Raw genomic sequence first — 24785 nt, 5'->3', positions numbered from 1 at the left:
TTAGACGATAATCAAACTAAACAAATATATATAATAGTCATAAATGTATCAACTCATTGACAGCTCTTTATTGTATTCTTTGTTATAGCATCTAAGGCCGAAACGTATGCTCTCCCTTTTTAAGTAGCATTAAATATGTATGTCTTTGACATTTGTATTCTCTTTCCCGCCTTCCCACAAAATTTAGAAACAAAACATTTTTAGCCAAGACAAGAGTACGTGAAGAAGTCATGACTTGTAGGTTACGTTCTTAGAATGTTGTAAAGATAAGGTGCGAAACTGTCAAAACTAAATAGGGCCGTAATAAAGATTTGTTTATCGTATTTAATATAAAAAACAATTGGACTCATAAAAAATGGATTGGAAAAGGAAGGCCGGTTCTCATGGAAAGAAAAATACAAATAACCCTAAAAAGTTTAGGTAAGTATTTCAGTTTAGGGTTGATTATAGGATTAATAAGGATGTCTACATTATAAATGTATAAAAATTAGAAGTCTTGTAGATCTTGTATTTGTTTTTTATGTTTCAAGTTAACAATGCTGCTTGTCTGGTGATAGGAATTGTGTATGCCTATTCTGGTCTAATTGCTGGGTTACTATTTTACTTTTTAAAATCTCACTGCAGTACAAAAATCACAAAGGTGGTCTGCTAGACAGTCTATTGTTATTCCACTCCCCAAACTTCTCTTGACTGTTCGCCAAGTACTTTAAATTGTTCATCTCACACATTTCCTCACAATATCCATCACCATTTACAAATTCTCCAAAAATTAGGTACTTCTTGTTCATTGTTTACATTAAACGTCACTAGGCTACCTATAAGTATAATTAATAAGTTGAAATCGTATGTAGAGTTAAATAAACTGTAATATAAATTTCTTCATTTGATAAAAACAATTGAAACATTTCATAAAAACAACTGAATAAGTTTAGGCAACTTATTAAAGTCTACCCCTGGGCTCTTTTAGATTTTTAATCCTTATTAATGACTTTTCATCCAATTTTAAAATATGCACAGTAGTTTTTGCTGATAATACAACTTTATTTTGTAGTAGCTTCAATGTAAGTAGCCTAACTATTGAGATTAACTCTTAATTTGAATGATGCTATCCTGTGGTTTGGGTCAAATGGGTTTCTATTAACTAGCCTAGTCTAATACAAAAACTCAGTAAATACTGTTTAGCTTAAGATTCTCTAATATCGACCTAATAAGTAATGAACGTTGTGTAAAACTTTTAGGTAAATTAGTAAATGTTAATTGGTTTGATAAAATGTTAAACTATGATAATGTTTGTATTCGCTTAAGCAGATTAGTCTATTCGCTTCTTCAGCCTGGGTTGGGGGAGACTAATAAGCGGCCTACACTCGTTATTCGGTTGTCTTTTTTCTCGAATGGTTCATATATTATCCAACTTTGATATTTAAAAATCATACACAATAAGAGTTATAATAAATTACTGTAAAAATAAGAATTTCGTACATTACAATTTAAAAAAATATAAATTTAACACTAACATTATAAAAACAACAAAACCAACTAAGGCCTAAAATTAGATATCAAAGAAACCTTACAATATTTATAATTTGCCCAACTTGATATTAATGAGTAACCGCTTTTGTAAAATGGAGGAAAGAATTCTCCCCATATAGGTTACCAGGAGCCAAACTCACACGTTGAAGCCACTTAAACAAAGTGGCTCTCATCACTTGTGAGAAATATCTCACATATTTTCCTCATATTCATCGCCATATTCAAATCTCAAAATATTAGTTACTTCTTTTTTTTTCCAACGGCATTACCATTTTATTGGGTAAATCAATACAATACAATGATTCACAAGCAATTATTCAGTCAATAACTTGTAGAAATGAATTAACAATAGCAAAAATAGACTAACAAATAACTAATTAAATAAGTTGAGATTGATAACGAAATTACATAATCCTTGGGTTACCCCAAACATAAATGATTTACAAACGATTCTAGCTAAATAAATACTATTACGATACATGCAATCCCTAATATCTAATGTACGTATGCATTCCAACAATCCAAAAATGAGATTACTTAAATGGTTGTTTAATAAATTAGTTGAGTTAACAACGAGAAACTAACCTACAATCTCCCAAAAACAAAAATTTAATATACAGGCAATCCTAAAAAAATAATACTATTGTGATACATGCAATAGAGTCCATATAATTTAGTGCATTCCGACAATAAAAAAAAGACTGTGCGATCGATTACATAAACCATGCAGTCTAAAATAAATACTCTGATAAGTAACAGATTTGGCCATACAACAGCGACTAGATAACTACTCTTCACTGAGAATTTTCATAACTTTCTTCCTAAATGCTGGGAAAGAAGAGTTGAAGAAAGAAGAGTTCTTGCTGTTTATTGTTTACATTAAAATTACTATAACTAATAGGTGAAATCGTATGCTGGTTGTATATGATTACTGATTATTTGTATCACTAAACGATGGCAAATGTCCGGAAAAATCCTTACATTGTCAAAAACAAACTTCAAAAATAGTAAGGTAGACTATAAGTTTTGACTATGTTTATTGCATTTTATAACTTATGTTGTAAAATGACAATACGGATTTCTGATTCTATGTAGCCTACATATCTTTGAACCAGTATTCAGTAGTACATGGAACAGGAACAGTGTGAGGTATTTCTGCACCCATAGTCTGACATCACTTTCAGCACCTTGATAACGCAATTCATGATAGAGAAAATTATTATATTCAGTAGTAATAACAGGCATATTACCTCACACTGTAAAATCAGCTATGCAAATATGTCACAGAATAGGATTTCCTGTATTGATTTAATATAATTTGTTTGTCTGCAGCTCAAATCATCAAGGGCCTATTGTGGAGTTTGCATTGATGCTGCTTGATGGATTAAAACATTTCAAAAGCAGAATTATGACTATATAGCATTTGCTGTTATAGGTCCAATGTGGATGATGATGAGGATATACCAGCTTCGTTCGAGGAAGAACTGGCCATCATGGACCAGATGGAGATGGAAGCAAATGAAACTGAGTCACAGGAATCATCTGAACAGGTTTGTTGTAAGAAGAGATTGAGAAACATAATATTTATTTAAAGGTTGTTAAAAGTTTTGAGAGGGTTTTGGTGATTTAGGATTGGTTACTTTGTAGATATTCTGACTAGTGTTGCTATAAAGGCTATGAATTAAACTCTATCACTAGGGCATAAGTTTGGATTGTGTTCGATAACAGACTCATGTTGTATTGTTATAAGTTAGTGATATTCCTACTCCTAAGCTACTCGGAAATAATTAACTGTACTTAACAAAATTATGACTTCCTTTTTCAACATTTTAAAATATATGTCATGAAATGGAATATTTCAATATACATGCCTTTATATTATAAAGTGTGTGTTTAATAAGAAACTGAATGTTTTGAGAGTATGCCATACAGCAAGGGGAGCATGTTGCTGCTACAGAATGTAGCTAGTCACAGATTGAGATGAGAGTCAATTTGCCAGTGTAGCAAAACTTCAATGTTGACACTTTCTTTGCTTAGTCAAGCTTACAAGAAGGATTCAATAAGTCACATACAGTGCTCTGAGTCATTTGAGCATTTGAAACCAACAGAATGTTGGTTAGTGATGATCCCAAGTTTATACAACTCTCCAATATCAATAGATGATGACCATGCCAAGAAACTTTTCGCGGTGATTCATCGAAATTTTCATTTAACAGAGAAGTTGCAGGTGAAATTGGCATACATTTTCAGATCCTCATACCATCAAATTTTGAATGACAAACATTAAATGGGCTGTAATGGAAAATAAAACCCAGTTAGTAAAGTAACAGAATAAAGGGTTTAAATTATCTCAAAGTGAACCAGATTGAAAACAGATTGATCTGTGTTATCCTTTGATAGTAAAGCGGCATTTTCTCCTTTGGGAGCTAGCTGTTTCAGGGAAACTGTGTTCTCATCTCCGTTATTGAGACGTACATTTGCATAATTGGGATTTACATATATTAGTTCGACCTCATCTACCAGATTATGCCATTGTAACGGTTGATCTGGCCATTTCCTTGGAGTATTATATGATGTAGTTCTACTTGTCGCTATGCTTTTGGAGTTAAGAAAGTCTTTAAGATCTTTTGACATGAAAGATGAGCCCCTGTCGACAAGTATGAATATAAGAGGGTAATCCAAATAAACAAAACAAGTCACTTAACTTTTCAATCACTGTGCTCGACGTTATGTCGGGGCATGGATAGGCAAAAGGAAAACACGAGAATTCATCAACAATTGTTAGTAAATATTTATTTTTGGAGATTGTTAGCAATGGGCTCTTAAAATCCATATTCAACCTTTCAAATGGAGCCGTTCATTTTATTAACGCTGTTTCTTGGTGTTTATAAAATCGAGGCTTTATTTCTGCACAGATGGGACATGTAGCAGTATCTTCTTTATTTCCTCCAAAGAATAAGGCAGATTACAACTTCCTACCCAGTGGGCTATCCTAGTAATCCCAAGATGACAAAGTTGAGCATGGAGTTGATACTGTTTGTTGTTGCCTGTTGATCTGCAAACTCTGCAGCTATCTCATTTTGTTTACCAGATATGTAAAGAATGTCGTATTTATAACATGCAAGTTCTAAGCACTATCTAAGTATCTTCTCGTTTAAAATTTTACTAGAGTACGACTATTGTGAAACACGAATGAGAAAAAATGACAGAATGAGTGACTTAGTAGCAATCGGTCATACATTTTCAGTCAGGTTACTGAATAAAGGAGGATGTTCAACTCGAGCATGAGCCAGAGAACAGACAATAAGTGGAGATTCACTTCCACCAAAATTCAGTTGAATTTGAGAATGATGTTTCAGTAAATCATGACCCACTATGACATCAGCACAAAGATCTTTTAATACAGTAATTTTTGATCTTGTGTATGAATGCTCAAGGAGTTCTACATTTACAATATAGTAGCGAACAATTTGAGAACCAAGTGAAGCAGATGCCATTGAAACCTTGTGAGATCTAGAGAAAAGTCTGATTTTACTGCGACAAACGATCACTTAAAACTCTTTGAGCTTCCAGTATCTATCAATGCCTCTGTTTCATATTTGTTAATGTTTACTTTAATTACAGCATGTTTTAAGCATGAAGGAGAAGCTGCTGTAATAGTAGCAACAACATTTAAATTAGTTGTAACAGTATTAGAGGTTTTGACATACCTTTTCTTTGGCCTTAACCTACAAACCTTAGAGTAATGTCCCGATTTAGAACAAATATTATATATAGCGTCCTTAGCAGGACAGTTTATGCGGGAACAAAAGTCCACTTAGAAAAACATCTCGAATAAAGTTATTTTTGTGATCTTCAGTGGTAACTGCCAAAAATTTGCAGTCTTTGCTCAATACTTTTAAAGTCAACAAGTATTCACTGATGGACTCACCTGATCTTTGCTTACGTGAAGCTAACTGATACCTTGGTAGTATTTTCACTTGTAGGTTTGATGAATATACTATTCAGAAATGTTAACTGCTGCTTCGTATGTTGTGGACTCAAATGTGAATTCAAAGATTGGTTGTAAAACATGATTGATGAGGAGATATAGTTTATCCTTGGATGTAATGCTTTCTTCCTTGAGATTGTATTCACAAATGTCTCAAATGTTCTTAACCAGTATTTCCAAAGTTTAGAGCAAGAGGGTGAATTTGGGTCAGTATCAAACTTGTCAGGTCTTAAAAGCCTATCTATGTCAATTAGAATTAAAATAGAATAGGAAAAATACTATTTAACAATTATATGAGATGATTAAATTGTAATGGAAAACAAAACCCAGTTAGTAAAGTAACAGAATAAAGGGTTTAAGTCATCTCAAAATAAACCATAGAAAATTGATACAGTTGAAAAATACAGAATAAAATAAATTTTGACAAAACACATGTGATGTAAACATATATTAGTTTGTATTAATTAATTAATTATTCACCATATTATGTGCATTGCAAAATGTGTGTCCTGTTTTTTAATTTATGGCCAGGAACAGGCCTTGTTAAAATCAGCTAGAAACTACTGCTTGGTATTTTCAATGATAATGTAATCTTGCTTATGAGCTGGCTGATCTGAAACAACCTTGAGTTTTAACCTATAAGAACAATCAACAACGAAGACTTGCTTAAGAGCTGGCTTATTAATATGGTATGATTAATATGCATCCAAATGCTTTTCAGGTTGTCTTTTAAATTCTATACTTTTTGAATATTCAAATTATAAAATTTAAGAATGCATGAGATTTTATTTATGAATAATCAATAAAAAGAATTCAAGGACTTGGGAAGAGTACTTATAATTTTAAAATGAGCAATTCTCATAATTCTAAAACCAAAAATAAGGGTATAACGGTTTTAGAAGGTTAAAATTTTATTATTCTTATGGTGCTGAAATAAATATGGCCAGCAACACAGCTCAAGAGTCAAGAATCAAGATGTTTATTGTCATCCCACATATACAATGTACCTATTGACAGTGTCAAAGGTGTACCTTTGTCTGTAGAAATACAATAAACCTACAGACTACAAAGCACATAATTCCTAGGCTTATGTTTACATACTAGATTGCATACGGTAAAGTACAGGTCAGAAGTCTAAAAACATAAATTGTCCATACTACAGCGTAACATTTCATCAACAGAGTAAAAAGCCTTTTCTTTGAGCCATTTTAACATAACTGTCTTAAAATGACAGTTAATATTCGCTATTAACCCATTACGGACAGATGCGAATATATCAGCTAAAGACTGTGTCTGTAGGCTACAGTTTTCGGATATATCTGTAAAATCATTAGCAAAACCATACCAATATATTTTTTAATGTAAAACTCATCATCAGAGGTACCATAATTTATGAAAATATTTATTAAAACTGTCGTCACAAGTTAAATGATTTTGATGGGATATTTTATGTTTTGACAAAAATGCTTTCGAATGCCACTAAAGATTGGGTTTGGCTATTTTCTCATAATACTATAATTATTGGTATCATGTTAATTGTAGATTTTGATATTAGAAATATTCTGACATTGATTTAATGAACATAGGGTCCAGACACTCAGCAGACGAGTGCAAAGTGGAGTCGTCCACCCCCTCCCCACCTCAACCCTGCTTCAGACAAGCTCATCTTTCAGCAGATAGACATTGACCACTACACAGGTAAACTTTCATTTGGGCCCCTATAGGCCTAGTGCATCAGTTAATATTGATAAATCAGCTGCCAATCAAGTTTTACTGCTTACCTGCTAATTTCTATTAGGCTAATAATAATAATGTCCCTGCATCGATGGATAACTCTGTGAAGTGTGGCACATTTCAGTTTGAGAATACTCGTATTTATGTATTGATAAAATACCTTTCGAGACATTAGCTGACTTGTACTATTAGCCAATAAGCTGATCAGAATTGTCTATCACGTTTAATATTCGCTTGTGATAGGCCTATTGAATGTTTTTTTTTTCGTACTATTTATTTATTTTTATTCATTGTGTTTGTACTGTGTTCGTGAATTTTAAACTATGACGACTCCAGATGGATAATCATCGCTTGTATTTATTGACAACAACACCAGAAGATGACTTATTAAAAGTCGAAACGACTACAGTTTCAACTGTTTGACAAAGGTACGCAGTAATTGTTATTAGCCAATCCGCAATACAGGGCTATATAATATGGAAAAGAAGAATTATTGTCATTTCTGAATAGCTAGTCGGCCTTTATTGCTAACATTTGCACACTTTGAAAAATGCTCGTAACTTAATAATTTATTGGTTTCCTCTTGTAATAAAAGATTTGACATTCTGTACAATGGGATTTGAAAGTACAGTATAGTGATACAAATTTAACCACATTTGGCTTATGCATGATTTTGTATCCAGGAACCTTGTTTTTTGTAAAAACACTTGTGCTGTTTAGTAGAAACACAGATTTCTGTAACTTATTGGCTTCATGTTGTAATAAAAGCTTTTAAACTCCGTATAATGATATTAAAAAGCATGAAGAGTAAAAATAAGTACTCTAAATTGGTCTTATTTCATATTTAATCTGTAAACGTGAACTTGAATGGTAGACGTACAGCTGTAATTGTAGCGTAGGTCTACTATAACAGCTATATTAAATCAAATGACACTTCCAGAGGCTTTTTATTTCTCAGTAATCAATATTTTGGCGTCAATTTGTGGTCTGTTTTAATATAAATTGTATAAATATTTTCGTATAACATTTTGAAATTGACAGTTTAGTACAAGAGTAAAAATATTATTTTGTTGATAGTGCATAGTTTTTGGCTTTTAACACTTTATATTATTGTAGAATATTACACTTAACCATTCTTCTAGTTAAAATATTTTTGCTAAGTATGAAGTGTGTATAATGCAAACAATTCTAGAATCTCAATGTTTTACATATATTTTTGTTCAAATTTAATTATGTATGCTCGTCAGACAAATGGAATGAACTTCAAATTGGAGCTGAGTATTTTATGATATGCCATGTCAAAACATATATTGTCAGAATAGCAACTAAACATTTGAGAAGATTATGAAAGGAAACTTTTTATGAAAAGAATGAGAGGGATAACTATTATGATACAAATGAAGGTTTATATTACAGGAACCCCATTAGCGGGAATGCCTGGTTCCCAAGTGGCTCCAGTCCCGGTAATGAGAATGTATGGAGTAACAGCGGATGGGAATTCTGTCTGCTGTCATGTCCATGGTTTCACGCCTTACTTCTTCGTCTCTGCCCCAGAAGACTTTACGGAGACTCATTGCAGGCCATTTAAGGTGAACTGCAACATTCCTATAATATTTTTAATTCTATGTTAAAAATGATGTGTTCTGATTTCAAAATTTATTGCTAAGCTTGTTAACAAGTTCATGACGATGTGTACCCCATCGGTAACACACGATTTTTCATAACTGCTGTAGTGTACCAGATAGTGTAAACACCAGGGGTACATGGAGTCAAACATTTTTTAATCAGTGTTTTTATTGATGGCCTTTGGTGGTTTGTGAAATATGAGAAAATAGAAGTAACTTAGACTATCATGTACAAAGCAAAACCATATGATATATTTTTGAATAACCATACGATAGTCGCATTCACGATTGCTTAATTTTTTAGATAAATTAATTTTTTATGTACCCCTTGGGTTACACATGTATAAACATTTAAAAAAGTGTATTTAAATATTTATTTGTGCAAAAATTGCAAAGCCCACATACTTTTTTAAAAAGGATTATACTAAGACATAAAAAAAACCATTAAGGTTTTTGGTCATTATTATTGAGAAATTGAATGGCAAATAAAAATGTCCGGAAATTAGCCATCATTGTGAATGTGTGAATTTATTTATAAATAACTTAAAAAAAATTCTATTCTAATAAAATCTAATTCCATTATAGGCAGCACTGAACAAAGCAGTGATGGCAGACATGAGAGGGAACCGAGACAACATCCAGGAGGCGGTGTTGGAAGTGGAACTGGTCCGCAAAATCAACCTATTTGGTTACAATGGCAATGATCCCTCACCATTCCTCAAAGTCACTGTTGCCCTCCCACGTCTTATCGCTCCCTCCAAGCGGCTCTTAGAGAAGGAAAATGTCTACCCTACATTCCAGAACCACAGATATAGGGCATTTGAGTCAAATGTTGACTTTGATATCAGGTTTGTCTAGTATCTTTAATACCAAAGATAATTGACAAATACAATATCTTTAATTTAAAAAAAATGGTGTTCCACTACTGTAATTTCTGAGTGCCAACACAGTTTGAGGAGTTAAGAATAATAAAAATTAAATTGATTCTCAATCTGAATTATATTCACTTATATAATATAATTTGCTTATTATCATAGTGTTGTTATTAATATAAAAAATGTAGACTTTCATATAAGTGTAGAACACTCCAAATCTTTCTTGAACCTAGAAATCAAAAGTGTTGAAGAGTGACTGTTATGGTTTACTTTAAAATTGTTATTGTACAATGCTAAAACTATTCCTTATATATACGTATAACAGATGGATTACAGAAACATTGCATTGGTTTTTTGCAATGAGAATAAATATAATTTGTTTAAGTATATTTTGAACTATGTTGTATTTCTGGTTTGTTGTTCAAAACACTTCTTTCTTAATAGACCTTGTTTAGTTACTGTAATGTTTTGATTCTGTTTTTGGATCGAAATTAAGAATTGTACATAAATGATTGCTGTCTAAAGACTAATAAATAAAATCATTACTCTTGTCAATAAAAATTCCTACCCTTGCGTTTATCATTTACAAGGTAGGAGTATACAACACCATGAGTCATGTAATAGGCTTCGCTGAGGCTGCATGCAAAATTACAAGTCTATAGCTCATGTTATTAAGCTACATATGTTTTTATTTAATAGTTTCCCTTCAAAGACTTTAAAAATAGATTTTTCCTATCAGAAAATTTGTTTAACACTTTCTATCCTGACCATATTTTGCAAAATATCTTTCAACCATCTGTCCGAATTTTCGCAATATATTTGCTAAAATACCTAGCAGTATTATTCCTGTTTTGCAGACCTTTGTAGCAAAAATAATTTTTTTACCAATTTCACAGATTTAACAAAATATTTATTTTTGGGATAAGTTATTCTAAAATAACATCCCCAAAAAATATTTTTACATTTTATTTATGAGAGGTAATTATAAAAAAATAGTATGCACTTATTCTGTATGGTGGTATAGGGGAAATGTAAGTTTTGTTATGTTTTTTATTTTTAAATAATTAATTTGTCTCTATATATATATATATATATATATATATATATATATATATATATATATATATATGGACTTTGGAATCAAAAGGGTTAAGACACTGTGCTAGTGCTAGTCAGTACCCTACAGTAATACTTTGTTGTTGTTGTTTATTTCCAGTTTGATAAAGAATAGATACAGTATTTCTGAAACATTGTGATCCTAATGGTGTATGTAGTTTGTTTTAGCTATGATACTGTTTGTAGGTTCATGGTGGACAACCACATGACAGGGTGCTGCTGGGTTGAGTTGCCTCCTGGACAGTGGAAACTGCGAGGATGTCACCCCCACTCCAATCTGACACTTCCTACTGTGTCTCGGTGTCAGCTGGAGGTGGATGTGTCATTCAAGGAGATCATCGCTCACCAACCTGAAGGGGAGTGGGGGAAAGTTGCGCCCTTCCGTATTCTCAGCTTTGACATAGAATGTGCCGGCCGGAAAGGTATTTACCAAAATGCTAGTCAGCTGTCTTCTCTCGTTAGATGTTATCCAATAAAATTTAACCATTTTAGGACCAACCGAGCGATTTATTGTCAGTCGTAACTTTCACGAAGAAGGCCAGCCGTGCGACCTATCGCTGACAAAACCATTTACTTTATCATAAAAAAAAATCATTTTTCACAAAATATATTCGACTTTATCATTGTTCACAAAATATATTCCAGACTTTTTTCAATTTTCAAAATATATATTCATAAGTCACAACGATATATTATTTTTGTATTCTGTATGTATCCCTTTACTTGTTTATTTCATCTGGAAGATAGTCTCATTCGTGCAGGTATGTTTTCAGTTTTGTTTTCTAAGTAGGCTATAAGGTTTTGTCTGTAATCATAGTCTCATTCGTGCAGGTATGTTTTCAGTTTTGTTTTCTAAGTAGGCTATAAGGTTTTGTCTGTAATCATGATAAAAACTTCGATTGACCAAATATACTTAAGTTAATGATGTATTTACAGAGTATCTGAAATACTAGAGCTTTAAGATTTGGTAATTTATACAAAATTACATGTAATATCAAAATATACCATTTCCCTTGTATAAAGTATTTTTAAATTCAATGGTTTTTCATGGTCAAACTTAAATTTTCACACAAGGGTTTCTGTATTTATTTTGGCAAGGGTATCCACCGTTTCATTAGTATTTAGGGGCAACCTACTGAGTGTAACTTTGTTCCTCTTTGCCAGTTCCACTAGTACATTCTTATACTACTTTTGGGTTAAAGTGCTTTTAACCCTTCCCACGCTGTAGACGGATATATCAGAATGGTAGACTTGACCAAAACGCCAAACATGAGTATATCCGATATTAAACATTGTGTCCCCATACTCAATTTATCTCTATCTTCAATATGAATAACTTAGATGTGAATTGTTTTCAGGTATTTTCCCGGAACCAAACCATGACCCAGTGATACAGATAGCCAACATGGTGATAAGACAAGGAGAGTCTGAACCTTTTGTCAGAAATGTATTCACCTTGGACACTTGTGCTGCTATTGTCGGCTGTCAAGTACTAAGCCACGACAAAGAGGTTGACATGTTGGAGGTAAATTTACCTGTATAAAATTTGCTTAGATTTCTTTTAAGGAGAGCTGATTTTTTTTATCTTACTCTGCACTTTGCTCATAACACTATTAATCTGGTGAGGAACTTCACAAGTAAATTCGTGTCTGTTAATTTTTTGTTGAAGGGTAATGCATGAGGAGCCTTAGATAATAGATGTACTTGAACGTTCCAGTTTAAAATTACTTAAAATATTGACATTATTCTTGTTTTGGTTAATGTTATTTTGTCAGTCACCAATAAGATAAGTCAATCAGGTTTCGGCATCAACATTATTTGTGCATTTATTAATGTATTAGAGGAACATCTGATATTGTTAATCCTACGCTTGTGTCATTGTCCAGCACAGCATTGTCCTCAGTCTGAAAGAATGTGGCAATCATGCTGATTCCAAAAGGGCCTCTAATTTCTTTTAGACGTTGCGCCAAAAATATATGTGATCTTATGTGTGAATATGCATACTGGTGTGACAAATTTTTTTTAAATTTTTGCTTTGGAAATTTGTTATGAGAGTGGAAATGGCATGTAAATGAGCTTAAGGGGGCTGATTTGGACATTTTTAAAGAAAAAGAACAGCACGATCTTCCTATCAGACTTATTTTGCTCATCGCTATGGGCCTGGCGAGGAGCTTATCGAACAGAATAAGGGGGAGGGGGAGAATGTGCAGTAATCAACACAATCATTAAAAAGTGCTTTGGTCACAGACAATTTTAAACCCACTCTATGTCTTAACACTTCCAAAGTCTGATGCCTTAGACCATACAGCCTTCCGCTTTTCCACTTGATTCTTCAAGAGTTCTACTGGTTTGGTCATTTGGGACAGAGGGCATTGGTAATGTATTGGGATGAGTGGGATCCTGTTTAAAATAAAATAAAATGTAACTTTGAATTAAAATAACTTAGTTAAAGTAATTAATTGCCCAAAATATTACGCCAATATTATGTTTTTAAGCAGTTTGTCAACTGAACTTTCTTCGAAATCAGCAGTAGTGGAAAATTATACTCTTGTTTCAAAGAGTCTTAGTTGAGTTTAGAAATAGTTTTAAATTTTTATGTCAAAGGAAAGATTTGAATTAATTGGACTGAAAGCCAGGGATTGTTACTAATTGATATGAAAATCAGCAGACTCACCTTGAAAACTATCTTCTAGGATTCACTGATTGAAGGAACTTATAAAAGTATACATAGTAAGGAAGTTTTCGATTATGTCGAACCAAGAGAAGTAGATAATAACCAAAGCTTTAAAATATAAAAAAATACCTTAGTCATTATTTTAGTAATTTCCAATTAATGATTTGCATAATACATCATCTGTACGTTATGTGATAGAAATGGGCAGAATTTGTGCGTGAAGTGGACCCAGATTTGTTCACTGGTTACAACATCAATAACTTTGACTTTCCATACCTGATCAACAGAGCAAACCATCTCAAGGCCAAGAACTTTACTTTTCTGGGAAGAATAAAAAACATCAGGTTAGTTAAATAGTGTTTTGTGTGATAAGAATAAAATATTTTATAAGTTTTCATTACAATTCTAATAGGGTAAAATGCGTTTTTTACCTTTTGAGTGACAATCACTTTTGCGGAAGGTTGTGCTATCAGTGCCAAGCATTTATAATAAGTCACCTCTCTTATTGCCAAGCACTCTTTTGGTGTTCAGCCAAATAATTCTTTAACTTAAAAAAATTAACATAATGAGATTATTTTATTATGTAGGGGAAAAAGTGGACTATAACTTGAAATATTTATTTGAATGATAAAACATGTTTAAAGTTTTAAATAAAAATATAATACAAACAAAAATAAAAGTTTTTTAAACTGGAATACAACAATTGTAATTTTACTATCTTAATTTATTTGTATGCATCTGTTTTTATTGTCCATTATGCACATAGAAACAATCATACCAAATTTCATAAAAGTAAGTATCTGTATAACTGAGTTTTGATTTTTTAATATTTGGTATTTGTGTATTGTTCCACAAAATAATTCACAACTTTTTCAACACATAAGATTTTTCAACATAATGGGATGAATTTTGTTTGATTGTGTTGGGGAAAAGTAGGATATGACCTATATTTATTTGGATAGTAAAATCTGTTGAAATTTTTAAATTAAAAAAGCATGCAACAAAATTTTAATTTTGTTAGGTGTTGATAAGAAAAATTTTAATATTTTTATCTTAATACATTTGGATACAACTTTTTACTGTTATTTATGTAGGTAGGAACAAGTATAACTTGGCAAGTTTCAAAAAATAAAGTATCTAATACTGAATATGACTTTTCTTTGTTTGTATTAGTGCAAAACATTGAAAATCTGTACTCGCCTGAAAGTTATCTCTCATATTTGGCAAATAACTTTTACCAGCTGTAGCAAATCAAATCAAGATAAGTAATCTATGTTTATTCGATTTATTATGTAAAAAGTGAGACTAAGTATGTATAATGCCATAAGGATGGTATCAATACTAAATGTTCTACATTTAGTAACAGAATAATAAATATTCAAAAGGCCGATTTAGTCAGTCCTCGGCACTTTTAGAAAAACATCCAGGCCGATCACATCTGCTTTAGGAACTCAAAGTGGTTAATGATTGTTCAGGGATAATCTGTCAGACTACAATAATTAAAAGTCTTATTCTTGTGATTCTATTAATGATATAGATATTGCTCATCCTTTGAGTTTAGAGGTGATTTAAATTTTCAATCCTCTTTTCACACATGGAACTGTAAAGATATTTCTTAACTTATCAGTTGTAATTTCCAGGTCTGTGATTAAAGAGCAAGTTCTTCAAAGTAAACAGATGGGGCGTCGTGAGAACAAGCACGTCAACTTTGAGGGCAGAGTCCCTTTCGATTTGCTTCTGGTGAGTTACTAATAAGCAAATAGAAGCTATAAAATCGTAAGAATTAGTGGTACTTTGGTTATTATACGGAGGCCATTCTGTCCCTATCTACTACTTGTTATTATGTGATATAAGTAGGTTTAGATAAAGTTATAAATCTTACTAGTAGTACCAAAGTTAACCCTTTCAAGACTCATTAACTAGTGCTAATTTCTCCATCTGGTAGTATTTCAATGTTCAGTTGAAATACAGTGTTGTACTTTTTAAGCTAACACCTTTTATTATGAAAAATAAGGTAATGCATGATTTTTTATGATTAAGCTTTAAATGTAAAGTAAAACTAAAAATGTTTTTTGTTACACCATTATATTTTACTTTATAATTTAATACTTAAAACAAATACTTTCCTGTTTTTAAACCAAAATCCCAAGTTTAATGTATATTTTAAAGCTGTTGGTGCAACAAATCACATTTGTTTTGTTGAATATGTATGTTAAATTATTCCTTTTGTTTTGTAATGTTATTTCTACTCCAATAAACTGTACTCTACTCCAAAAAATATAATACAAAAAATGCCTTTTGTTAGGGATATTTAGGCCTAGATCAGGTGGAAGAGACAAATTGGTCTCTTCATCACTAGATGTTAAATCGTCATCTAGTATATCACTTATGTCATTATTTTGTAATTCACTAAAACTTGCAGTTTAGCTACAAATAATACTAAATGAATAATTCACAAATTTTTTCAACAATTAAACCTAGTAACTCAATGAAAAGTAACAACTTAGGTATTTTCGTATGAAAATGAGGCGTTAAACTGATTAAATTATTTAATTGCACTTTACTTACATATTTAAAATAGATTAAAAAGTAAAACAATCTTGCATTATGACGTAAACAGCAGTAAAAGTACAAAGAATCCGATTCACAGTGACTCGACTAGTTTGTTTACATTGGCAGACAGTTCACGCTGATGGAACTTAAGTTGCTCGTCAATAAACCAGTAAATGTACTGTGAAAAAACAGCTAAAATAGTGTTTCAAATAGTTTAAACTATTCTCGAGAGGAAGCAGCACAATCCAGAGCCAGTAGAACAAGCTGAACTAATCTCAAACGTCTGCAAAATATGATGTAGTATGCTGACTGTGTAGTGCCTGTGATTCGTCATCTAGCGGAACCACAGCATTTCGGACAGTGCATGTCTTTCGTCCGGAAAGGGTTAAAGTTAACCTTTACTAGCACTCACGTGATCTGAGCTAGAATTTGGGTGCTATCTTGAAGTATGCTTTCTTCTTTCGCCAGAAGTGCGGGGGTGATGCCAAATGTGCCACCAAAGCCCGCACTGATAGTGCACTACTCAGACATTTCTCTCTAAGTTCTTTGGTATCCAGCAAATAACAATGCTTTGAAAATCCTGGTTTCTAAAGATGAAGAGAAAGAAACCAGGTTTTACATCTGTTAATGTTTATTCAATTCAACTTAAGGAATTTAAAAAGACTGGTCTAAAGAATTTAGCTTTTCTCAATTAAACAATGAGTATTTTTAATTTTAAAAGAGATGATCAAATCATATGAATATGTATATTTGTCTTTATATCTAAACATTGACATTCTGATTCCTGAAAATTAAAAAAATTGGTAAATTTTGTTGCAGGCAATAACTTAATTTAAGGTCTCAACATTTCCAAAACTTAAAAAATTTGTTAATTTTATAGTTCTTATTCTCTCACAATCTTTCGTTGCAAACAATTTAATAACACCATTTCTTGCAACACTAGACTTTCTTTTGTGTTGAAAATCTGTGTTTTATATTCTCAATGCTCAATTCCTGCAGGAAGAGAAGGACTATGGATAAATCACATTATTTTAGACTTGCAGCTCTTGACTCTCTGGTAATATTGGCATTGTGTTGACAGTGTTTGCTGCGGGACTACAAACTGCGCTCATACACTCTCAATGCTGTCAGTTACCATTTCCTGCAGGAACAGAAGGAAGATGGATAAATCACATTATTTTAGACTTGCAGCTCTTGACTCTCTGGTAATACTGGCATTGTGTTGACAGTGTTTGCTGCGGGACTACAAACTGCGCTCATACACTCTCAATGCTGTCAGTTACCATTTCCTGCAGGAACAGAAGGAAGATGGATAAATAACATTATTTTAGACTTGCAGCTCTTGACTCTCTGGTAATATTGGCATTGTGTTGACAGTGTTTGCTGCGGGACTACAAACTGCGCTCATACACTCTCAATGCTGTCAGTTACCATTTCCTGCAGGAACAGAAGGAAGATGGATAAATAACATTATTTTAGACTTGCAGCTCTTGACTCTCTGGTAATACTGGCATTGTGTTGACAGTGTTTGCTGCGGGACTACAAACTGCGCTCATACACTCTCAATGCTGTCAGTTACCATTTCCTGCAGGAACAGAAGGAAGATGGATAAATAACATTATTTTAGACTTACAGCTCTTGACTCTTTGGTAATATTGGCATTGTGTTGACAGTGTTTGCTGCGGGACTACAAACTGCGCTCATACACTCTCAATGCTGTCAGTTACCATTTCCTGCAGGAACAGAAGGAAGATGGATAAATAACATTATTTTAGACTTGCAGCTCTTGACTCTCTGGTAATATTGGCATTGTGTTGACAGTGTTTGCTGCGGGACTACAAACTGCGCTCATACACTCTCAATGCTGTCAGTTACCATTTCCTGCAGGAACAGAAGGAAGATGGATAAATAACATTATTTTAGACTTGCAGCTCTTGACTCTCTGGTAATACTGGCATTGTGTTGACAGTGTTTGCTGCGGGACTACAAACTGCGCTCATACACTCTCAATGCTGTCAGTTACCATTTCCTGCAGGAACAGAAGGAAGATGGACAAATAACATTATTTTAGACTTACAGCTCTTGACTCTCTGATAATATTGGCATTGTGTTGACAGTGTTTGCTACGGGACTACAAGCTGCGCTCATACACTCTCAATGCTGTAAGTTACCATTTCCTGCAGGAACAGAAGGAAGATGTTCATCATAACATCATATCAGATTTGCAGAATGGCACTCCACAAACTCGCAGAAGGTAGTACTCTCTTGTCAGTTGTAGACCGTAATCTAAGACTGTGCTTTGGTGAACTATCATAAGTTAAATGAAAATCACACATTGATAATAAATTTCACAGGCTGGCAGTGTACTGCCTGAAAGATGCATACCTGCCCTTGAGGCTGCTAGAGAAACTCATGTGCATCATCAACTATATGGAAATGTCCAGAGTCACTGGAGTGTCCCTGTCCAGTCTGCTCACCAGAGGGCAGCAGATCAAAGTCGTCTCACAGCTGTTGCGTTCGGTACGTGCCACTTTGGGTTTCTTTATCTTTGCTGAAGGTTTTGGTGGTTAAATAGTAATGAGTTGATAGAATGTTTTTGTATTGGAGGTATCACATATACTGTGTATTTCCTTTGAATTTTGAGACCTGATATAGTGACTGAATTGTGAATCAGTGTTTCATAAAACAACTTAAATTGACCTAAAAATTTGTTCTTTATACCATGTGAAAGACCATGAAAATCTTAACAAATTTCATATATTATAACATTTTTTACTAATAAATAAACATATAAGGTGGCTCAACCATAGGTAACATTTTATTTCAAATTACAAGCATTAAAAAACATTATTGTAATAAAGCTATTTATTTAATTTTTTTAAATAAATTGTTAGAAATAAAATGTAGATTAGCAATAAATTATTTTCATGGATTTTTAGGATATAAAATTTATATTTGTTGTAAAAAATTCCCCACATTTTATAAAATAAAATGTTTGATGTAAAGTTTGTTGCACAAATCAATATGGATTATTAGTAAGTGTAGAGGCAAATAACTTACTAACATTTCTTTTGAAGGTGTCAGCAACTTTGTAAAAACCAAAATAACCCTATTATATGTACACTGAAAACTCACGTTTTTCACTTAGACAGAAATAAATTCACTTTCTTACTTTTATAAAACAAATACGGTAAAACACTGTATAATAAGTAATTATTTTAGTTTGTATTTACTCAAATGCTTGGTTACCATCACATAACAAGAATGGCTATTATACATAATTGTACATATCACAATACTCGTCCGCCACATCATATGACTGGAAGTCAAAATCATCACAAACAACATATGTTTCACAGATCAAAGAATAAGGAAAACAACGTAAAACTAGTATTTATCGATAGTGTGGAATACAGCTACCTGGTTATTTGGCCGAAACAACCTTTATTATCTATATATATAAAAATGAATGTTTGTGTGTTTGTCCTTTATGGAATCGTGAACTATTTGAACGATCATTATGAAAATTTGTATGTATATGTATTTTTCCACGGAGAAGGTTTATATGCTATGCCCATTGATGTAACTCGCCACCAAGTGACGCTGCAAAAGATAATAGTCTTTAAAAGCGCCTGCACATTACTAACTGCAATTACCTGACAGTTATGTATATTAAATAACCAAATACTGTTTGAAGGCGCTAAGTTATGATGGGGAATTTCTCTTTAAGATAAAAAGCTTGAGTGTTGGACTACTTTATAATAAAGTAAAGGTACGTGTACAATAGCTATAAATATACGGACACTTTCTTGGTCGTGGCAACAAGACAAACTCTACATCGGTGTTGGAAATCTAATTGACTCGTACCAGAAGTGCACATACACGGGCAAAGCTTACGTAGAGCGTGCGAAGCAGCGGGAATCAGCTAGTATAAAATATTATTGAAATATGGAAAGTCAAAATTAGTGATGCTGGGGCATCTAAAAGGGTTCAGAATAACAGATATTTGTTCGTTTGTCATTGTTGTTTTACAAAAACAGGTCATTATGTTTTGAGGACTGAAATCTATCCTTTTCTTCATATATCAAAGATCAAAGGTTAAGCATGCATAAAAAAGATAAGGAAATCAACATACATGACAAAAAAACTCATCAAAGACAAATTTGTCAATAGGAATAAGTTATATGTCAATAAATCCATATACTTCTTTACCTGAATGTCCAGAATAGTATAAAGAAGCTCAAACCATACCTCTACACAAAACATACAAGTTATTCTTCTGCGGTATTCATTTTGCTTTTTAAAGCTAGGACTATCATATTTCACTGTAGACGTTGACTGGCTCTCACATCTTCATATGTTGTAGGCCAAGGAGAAGGGGTTTGTGATGCCAGCGTATCAAGGGGGAGTCCAGGAGGAGCAGTTTGAGGGAGCTACTGTTATAGAGCCAAAGAAAGGCTACTACGCAGACCCAGTGGCTACTCTTGATTTTAGCTCTCTGTATCCGAGCATCATGATGGCGCACAACTTGTGCTATACAACTCTCCTTCAAGGCAACGCCAGGGAAAAATACGGGTAAATTCCTGTACATTTTTGAAACTTAAGAATCTGTAAGTAATTTTCACAGTACTTGGTTTACTACTAGAATTGTATTTTACTTATTTTTGCTCTTCCTTTCAAAGTTTTGATAATAAATGGCAAAGATAATTCGGTTATGCCAAGTACTGAGCAAATAACTATACATGTCATATTATATGTTCGAAGAATACCTCATTGTTTTAATGTAATAATATTATATTATATAAAATCAATTACACCACTTTGGCAAATGGTATTAAAATAAAATTGTATGCTTATCTGCAAAGTTTTTTTAGTCCATACAAATTTCATTACTGTACAACATTTTATGATGTGTTGAAACTGGCACTAAACCACTGAATTTACTGTGATCAACTAAAAAAATTTGATCTCTTTATTGTTTTTTACCTCTTTGACTATTTTAGCAAATTAAGTTTTTAAGACCGTAGTCTAGTCAGACAGATAGGTTGGAGGAGTGTCATACAAAATTTCTTGCTTCCACATTATGGCAGCTTCAACAAGGTACATAAACCGCCATGTAGGTTTTGAGATGTGCTCTCTTGTTATATGATCACACGCACGTCCTAGAAGTTGAACAGGGCTTGAAATGCACTTTGTACTTAAAACCTTAATCTTTAAAATTTTCCAGATTAACCCCGGACCAGTATTCCAAGACTCCAGCAAACAACTTCTTTGTTAAGAGTTCAGTGAGAAAAGGAATTCTACCGGAGATTCTTGAAAATCTGCTGAGTGCCCGAAAAAAAGCTAAGCTAGATCTGAAGAACGAAACAGATGAATTCAAGAAGAAGGTGTTGGATGGACGGCAGTTGGCTTTAAAAATCAGTGCCAACTCTGTTTATGGTTTTACTGGGGCTCAAGTGGGAAAGCTGCCCTGTCTTGAAATTTCTGGTGTAAGTATTACCATTTCTTAATTGAATAGAATTCAAATTATATCACTAGATTGTTGTTACAGTTTATATCAGGCTGCTTTGGTACTAACAACAAAGGATGTTTGCCTTTACACAATTACGTAGATATCTGATATTTTTTATATATTTTAACTGTCTATAGACTTCTACAAACAAATGATCACTTCGAACATTCATTAACACTTCAAGTGCTGTAGCTGTTTTGCTGCTACCCCCTTAAATTGTCAGCCTGATTTTTATATATCAAGCTATTAAAAAATATTGTTCAATAACGTTGTGACAGATTTTCATAATTTGTTTGTTTTTTGTAATAAAGTGAACAGTATAATATATTTTCTGATAAAAATTAAAATACAATAATTTTCAATATGTGTAATATGACATTTTTTAAAACTATAACATGTAAAAGGCTATGAAATTATAAACAAAGTTCATGTATAATGTTATATTTTTTTCGCAATTAACTAATGTATTGACATTGGAGTGGTAGGTCGGTGAGTACAGACCTATTGTGACCACCTATGTTATGTAATTCAGTTATAATAATTAGTGTTTTGTTATTATTAAGTGCATGTTTTAGAGTTAGTGTACATGGATTTGAGACACAACATGGTCGTATGATTCCTGACTTATGCGTGTCTTAACGCTCCAGTATGATTTGTTTATTTTAACCTAAATTGTAGTTACGTGTTAAGTTAGCTATTCCAACCTGAGGAAGAGATCAGATTGCAGATCTCGAAATGTAGTGTTACTGATTTGTTGTATCACTGAACGATGGCAGATGTCTGGAAAAATCCTTTTTCCTTCACCAACCCTCTTTAGTATTCTATTATTTTACGAGCGGTGTCTAAATGTTGTGTATTGTTTATAGAGTGTCACCGCTTATGGACGAACCATGATAGAGCAAACTAAGCAGGAGGTGGAAGACAAATACTGCATCAGAAATGGCTATGACCATGACGCTGTTGTGAGTATACTCGTAGTCTAGTTCAGAATCTTGTTAATTATTTTCTGCCTATCTGTAGTCACTGATCAAATAAAGGATCCGATTAGAATTAACAATTAACCCTTTCCGAGCCAATGACGTTACTAGACGTCATGCCTAAACTAGCGCTAAAAGCCAACGACGTCCACTGACGCAAAATCAATTAAAAAAAAAAAAAAATTATTTAAAAGCATTTCTGGGTAACAAACTTAGTAAAAACTGTTAAACAAGGGACAACCGTTCGTGTCTATTTTGAAGGTCACGGCTCTTGTTCGAGCGACAAAATAGCGGGCCAAAATTTTCATAGTCTCCCGCAGATCCAACGACGTCTACTGACGCGCACCCAGTCTGCCTTTAGCCTTCCATGAGGTTAGATTTTATTTGCCCTTCCATTTTCGATCTGTGTATTTATCTTTTCAATTTTGATGTTAATCAATATTTTTAATCAATGTACAGTGTAGTTTATGTATTATTATCGTGATGTAGGGCTTTATTGTCAAGTTTTTTTTAGTTTCATTGCTTTTATTTATTTGTATATATAATATATATATATATATAATATATATATATATATATATATCTTCAAATATGGAATAGAAAATGAAATAGAAGGGGAAGGAAAATAAAGGGGGGAAGATAAGAAACATAAAAAATTCTCTAATATTTCGTTCATAAGACATTTTCAAGAGATATACAGAAGGTGGAATAAGCAAAATATATCAACAAAAAATAAATAAACAAAAAAGAACACATCAATATAGTTAATAAAATAATTTTGAATTACGTACAAAAAAGAGGTAAATAATTTTGCTTTAATATTCAAGATTATAAAGTTTATAAAATTAAAATTGTAACAAGTAATTTATACCATACTGCTATCCGTTTTTATTTTTATCTCAAATTTAGAACCATCCGGGGGGTTGGGGAAAATATGTTAATTTTAAAAGATGATATGTTTAGTTTTGTAGCAACCTCCTGATGAGGCTATTAATTCTCCTAAAATAATTTTATTTTAAGTTTATTGGGGGTTCTGAAAATTTTGTTTAATACTTTTTAGAGAAAAAAAGCATTCATCGAAAGAAATAAAATTGTTTTGTGTTATGCTCCATTGCGTTTGGGGGGCCGACCGTAAATAAGGATTTGGATTTTATTTCAAGATTTGTATCGCCCTTGCGGATTTTTTTTGTTCCCATTCTAATAGTGCAATGGAGTTATGTCTGACACCTAATGTAGTCCTTCGGGACAGTCTTTACATGACAATTGGTAAATAACCCATTGCTGGATTCACAAGTCATTTTACCAAATTATCGTGATAATTATTAATTAATAAGGAATATTAATTAATTAATATATTTTTATAATATAATCAAATTATTAAATTTAATTCATATATTATAGAAATTATTAATGAAAATATTTTAATGAGATAATATTTTATAATTTCCTTTTCGTTTTATGTTTGTGTGCGCCTTGGTGCCTACAGAAAAAAAAAATGTTTTGAACTTTAATTATTAAAATTAATTGGTTTTGCCCAGCCCGAGGGCTTTTATTTTTTTATTTCTTTTTTTTTTATTTTATTTTATAATTATTCCTTTTTTTTTATTTTAATATATATTTTTTTTATTAATTTTTTATTTTTTTTATGTTAATTTTATTTTTAATTTTTTATTTAATCTTTTATTTTTAATAATTTATTTTTTTTATTTTTTTTTATTTTTTTAAATTTTTAAATTAATTATTTTTATTTTTATAAATTATTTAAATTTATATATATTTTTTTTTTTTTTTTTTTTTATTATTTTTTATTAATTTTTTAATTTTTATTTAAATAAAATTAATTTATTTTTTTTATATTTTTATCTTTTTTTAATTTTTTTTTTTTTTAATTTTTATTATTTAAATTTTTTTAATTATTTTTTTTTTAATTTTTTATTTTTTTTCTATTTTTTTTTTTTTTTCTTATTTTTTTTATTTATTATATATTTTTTTTTTATATTTTATTTTATTTTTTTTTTTATTTTTTTATTTTTTAAAACAGGGTTTTTTTCTATGGTTTATTTCACAGCAAAAAGTGTATTTGTTTTTTTTTTTTATTGTTTTTTTTTTGTTTAATTTTTTTTAAATTTTTTTTTTATTTTTTATTTAAATTTTTGTGAAGGTGTTTTAGCTCCATCAGAGGGTTAGTTTTGGTCTTT

At 31.8% G+C, this 24785-nt stretch overlaps 1 protein-coding gene across 2 annotated transcripts in view; it reads left to right on the top strand.

Moving 5' to 3' along the window:
* Positions 1-200: 200 nt before the first annotated feature.
* LOC124362054 (DNA polymerase delta catalytic subunit) overlaps positions 201-24785 on the top strand; it is a 42521-nt gene continuing 17936 nt past the window's right edge. Inside the window, exons 1-14 of one of the 2 annotated variants that reach the window (XM_046816208.1) lie at positions 201-420; positions 2966-3080; positions 7108-7219; positions 8672-8844; positions 9466-9728; positions 11058-11293; positions 12230-12396; positions 13744-13889; positions 15186-15285; positions 18216-18352; positions 18453-18618; positions 20465-20673; positions 21326-21587; positions 22477-22572. In XM_046816208.1, the coding sequence (XP_046672164.1) occupies positions 356-420; positions 2966-3080; positions 7108-7219; positions 8672-8844; positions 9466-9728; positions 11058-11293; positions 12230-12396; positions 13744-13889; positions 15186-15285; positions 18216-18352; positions 18453-18618; positions 20465-20673; positions 21326-21587; positions 22477-22572 (2247 nt within the window). In that variant the 5' untranslated portion in view covers positions 201-355. Of the gene's footprint in view, positions 421-2965; positions 3081-6120; positions 6211-7107; positions 7220-8671; positions 8845-9465; positions 9729-11057; positions 11294-12229; positions 12397-13743; positions 13890-15185; positions 15286-18215; positions 18353-18452; positions 18619-20464; positions 20674-21325; positions 21588-22476; positions 22573-24785 lie in introns of those variants that run through there. The other variant, XM_046816209.1, reaches the window with a different exon arrangement.

The sequence above is a fragment of the Homalodisca vitripennis genome, chromosome 5 (assembly GCF_021130785.1).
Source record: "Homalodisca vitripennis isolate AUS2020 chromosome 5, UT_GWSS_2.1, whole genome shotgun sequence".
Lineage (NCBI taxonomy): Eukaryota > Metazoa > Arthropoda > Insecta > Hemiptera > Cicadellidae > Homalodisca > Homalodisca vitripennis.
The sequence above is the reverse complement of the archived record's forward strand: the minus strand, read 5'-3'. Positions and strand labels throughout refer to the sequence as shown.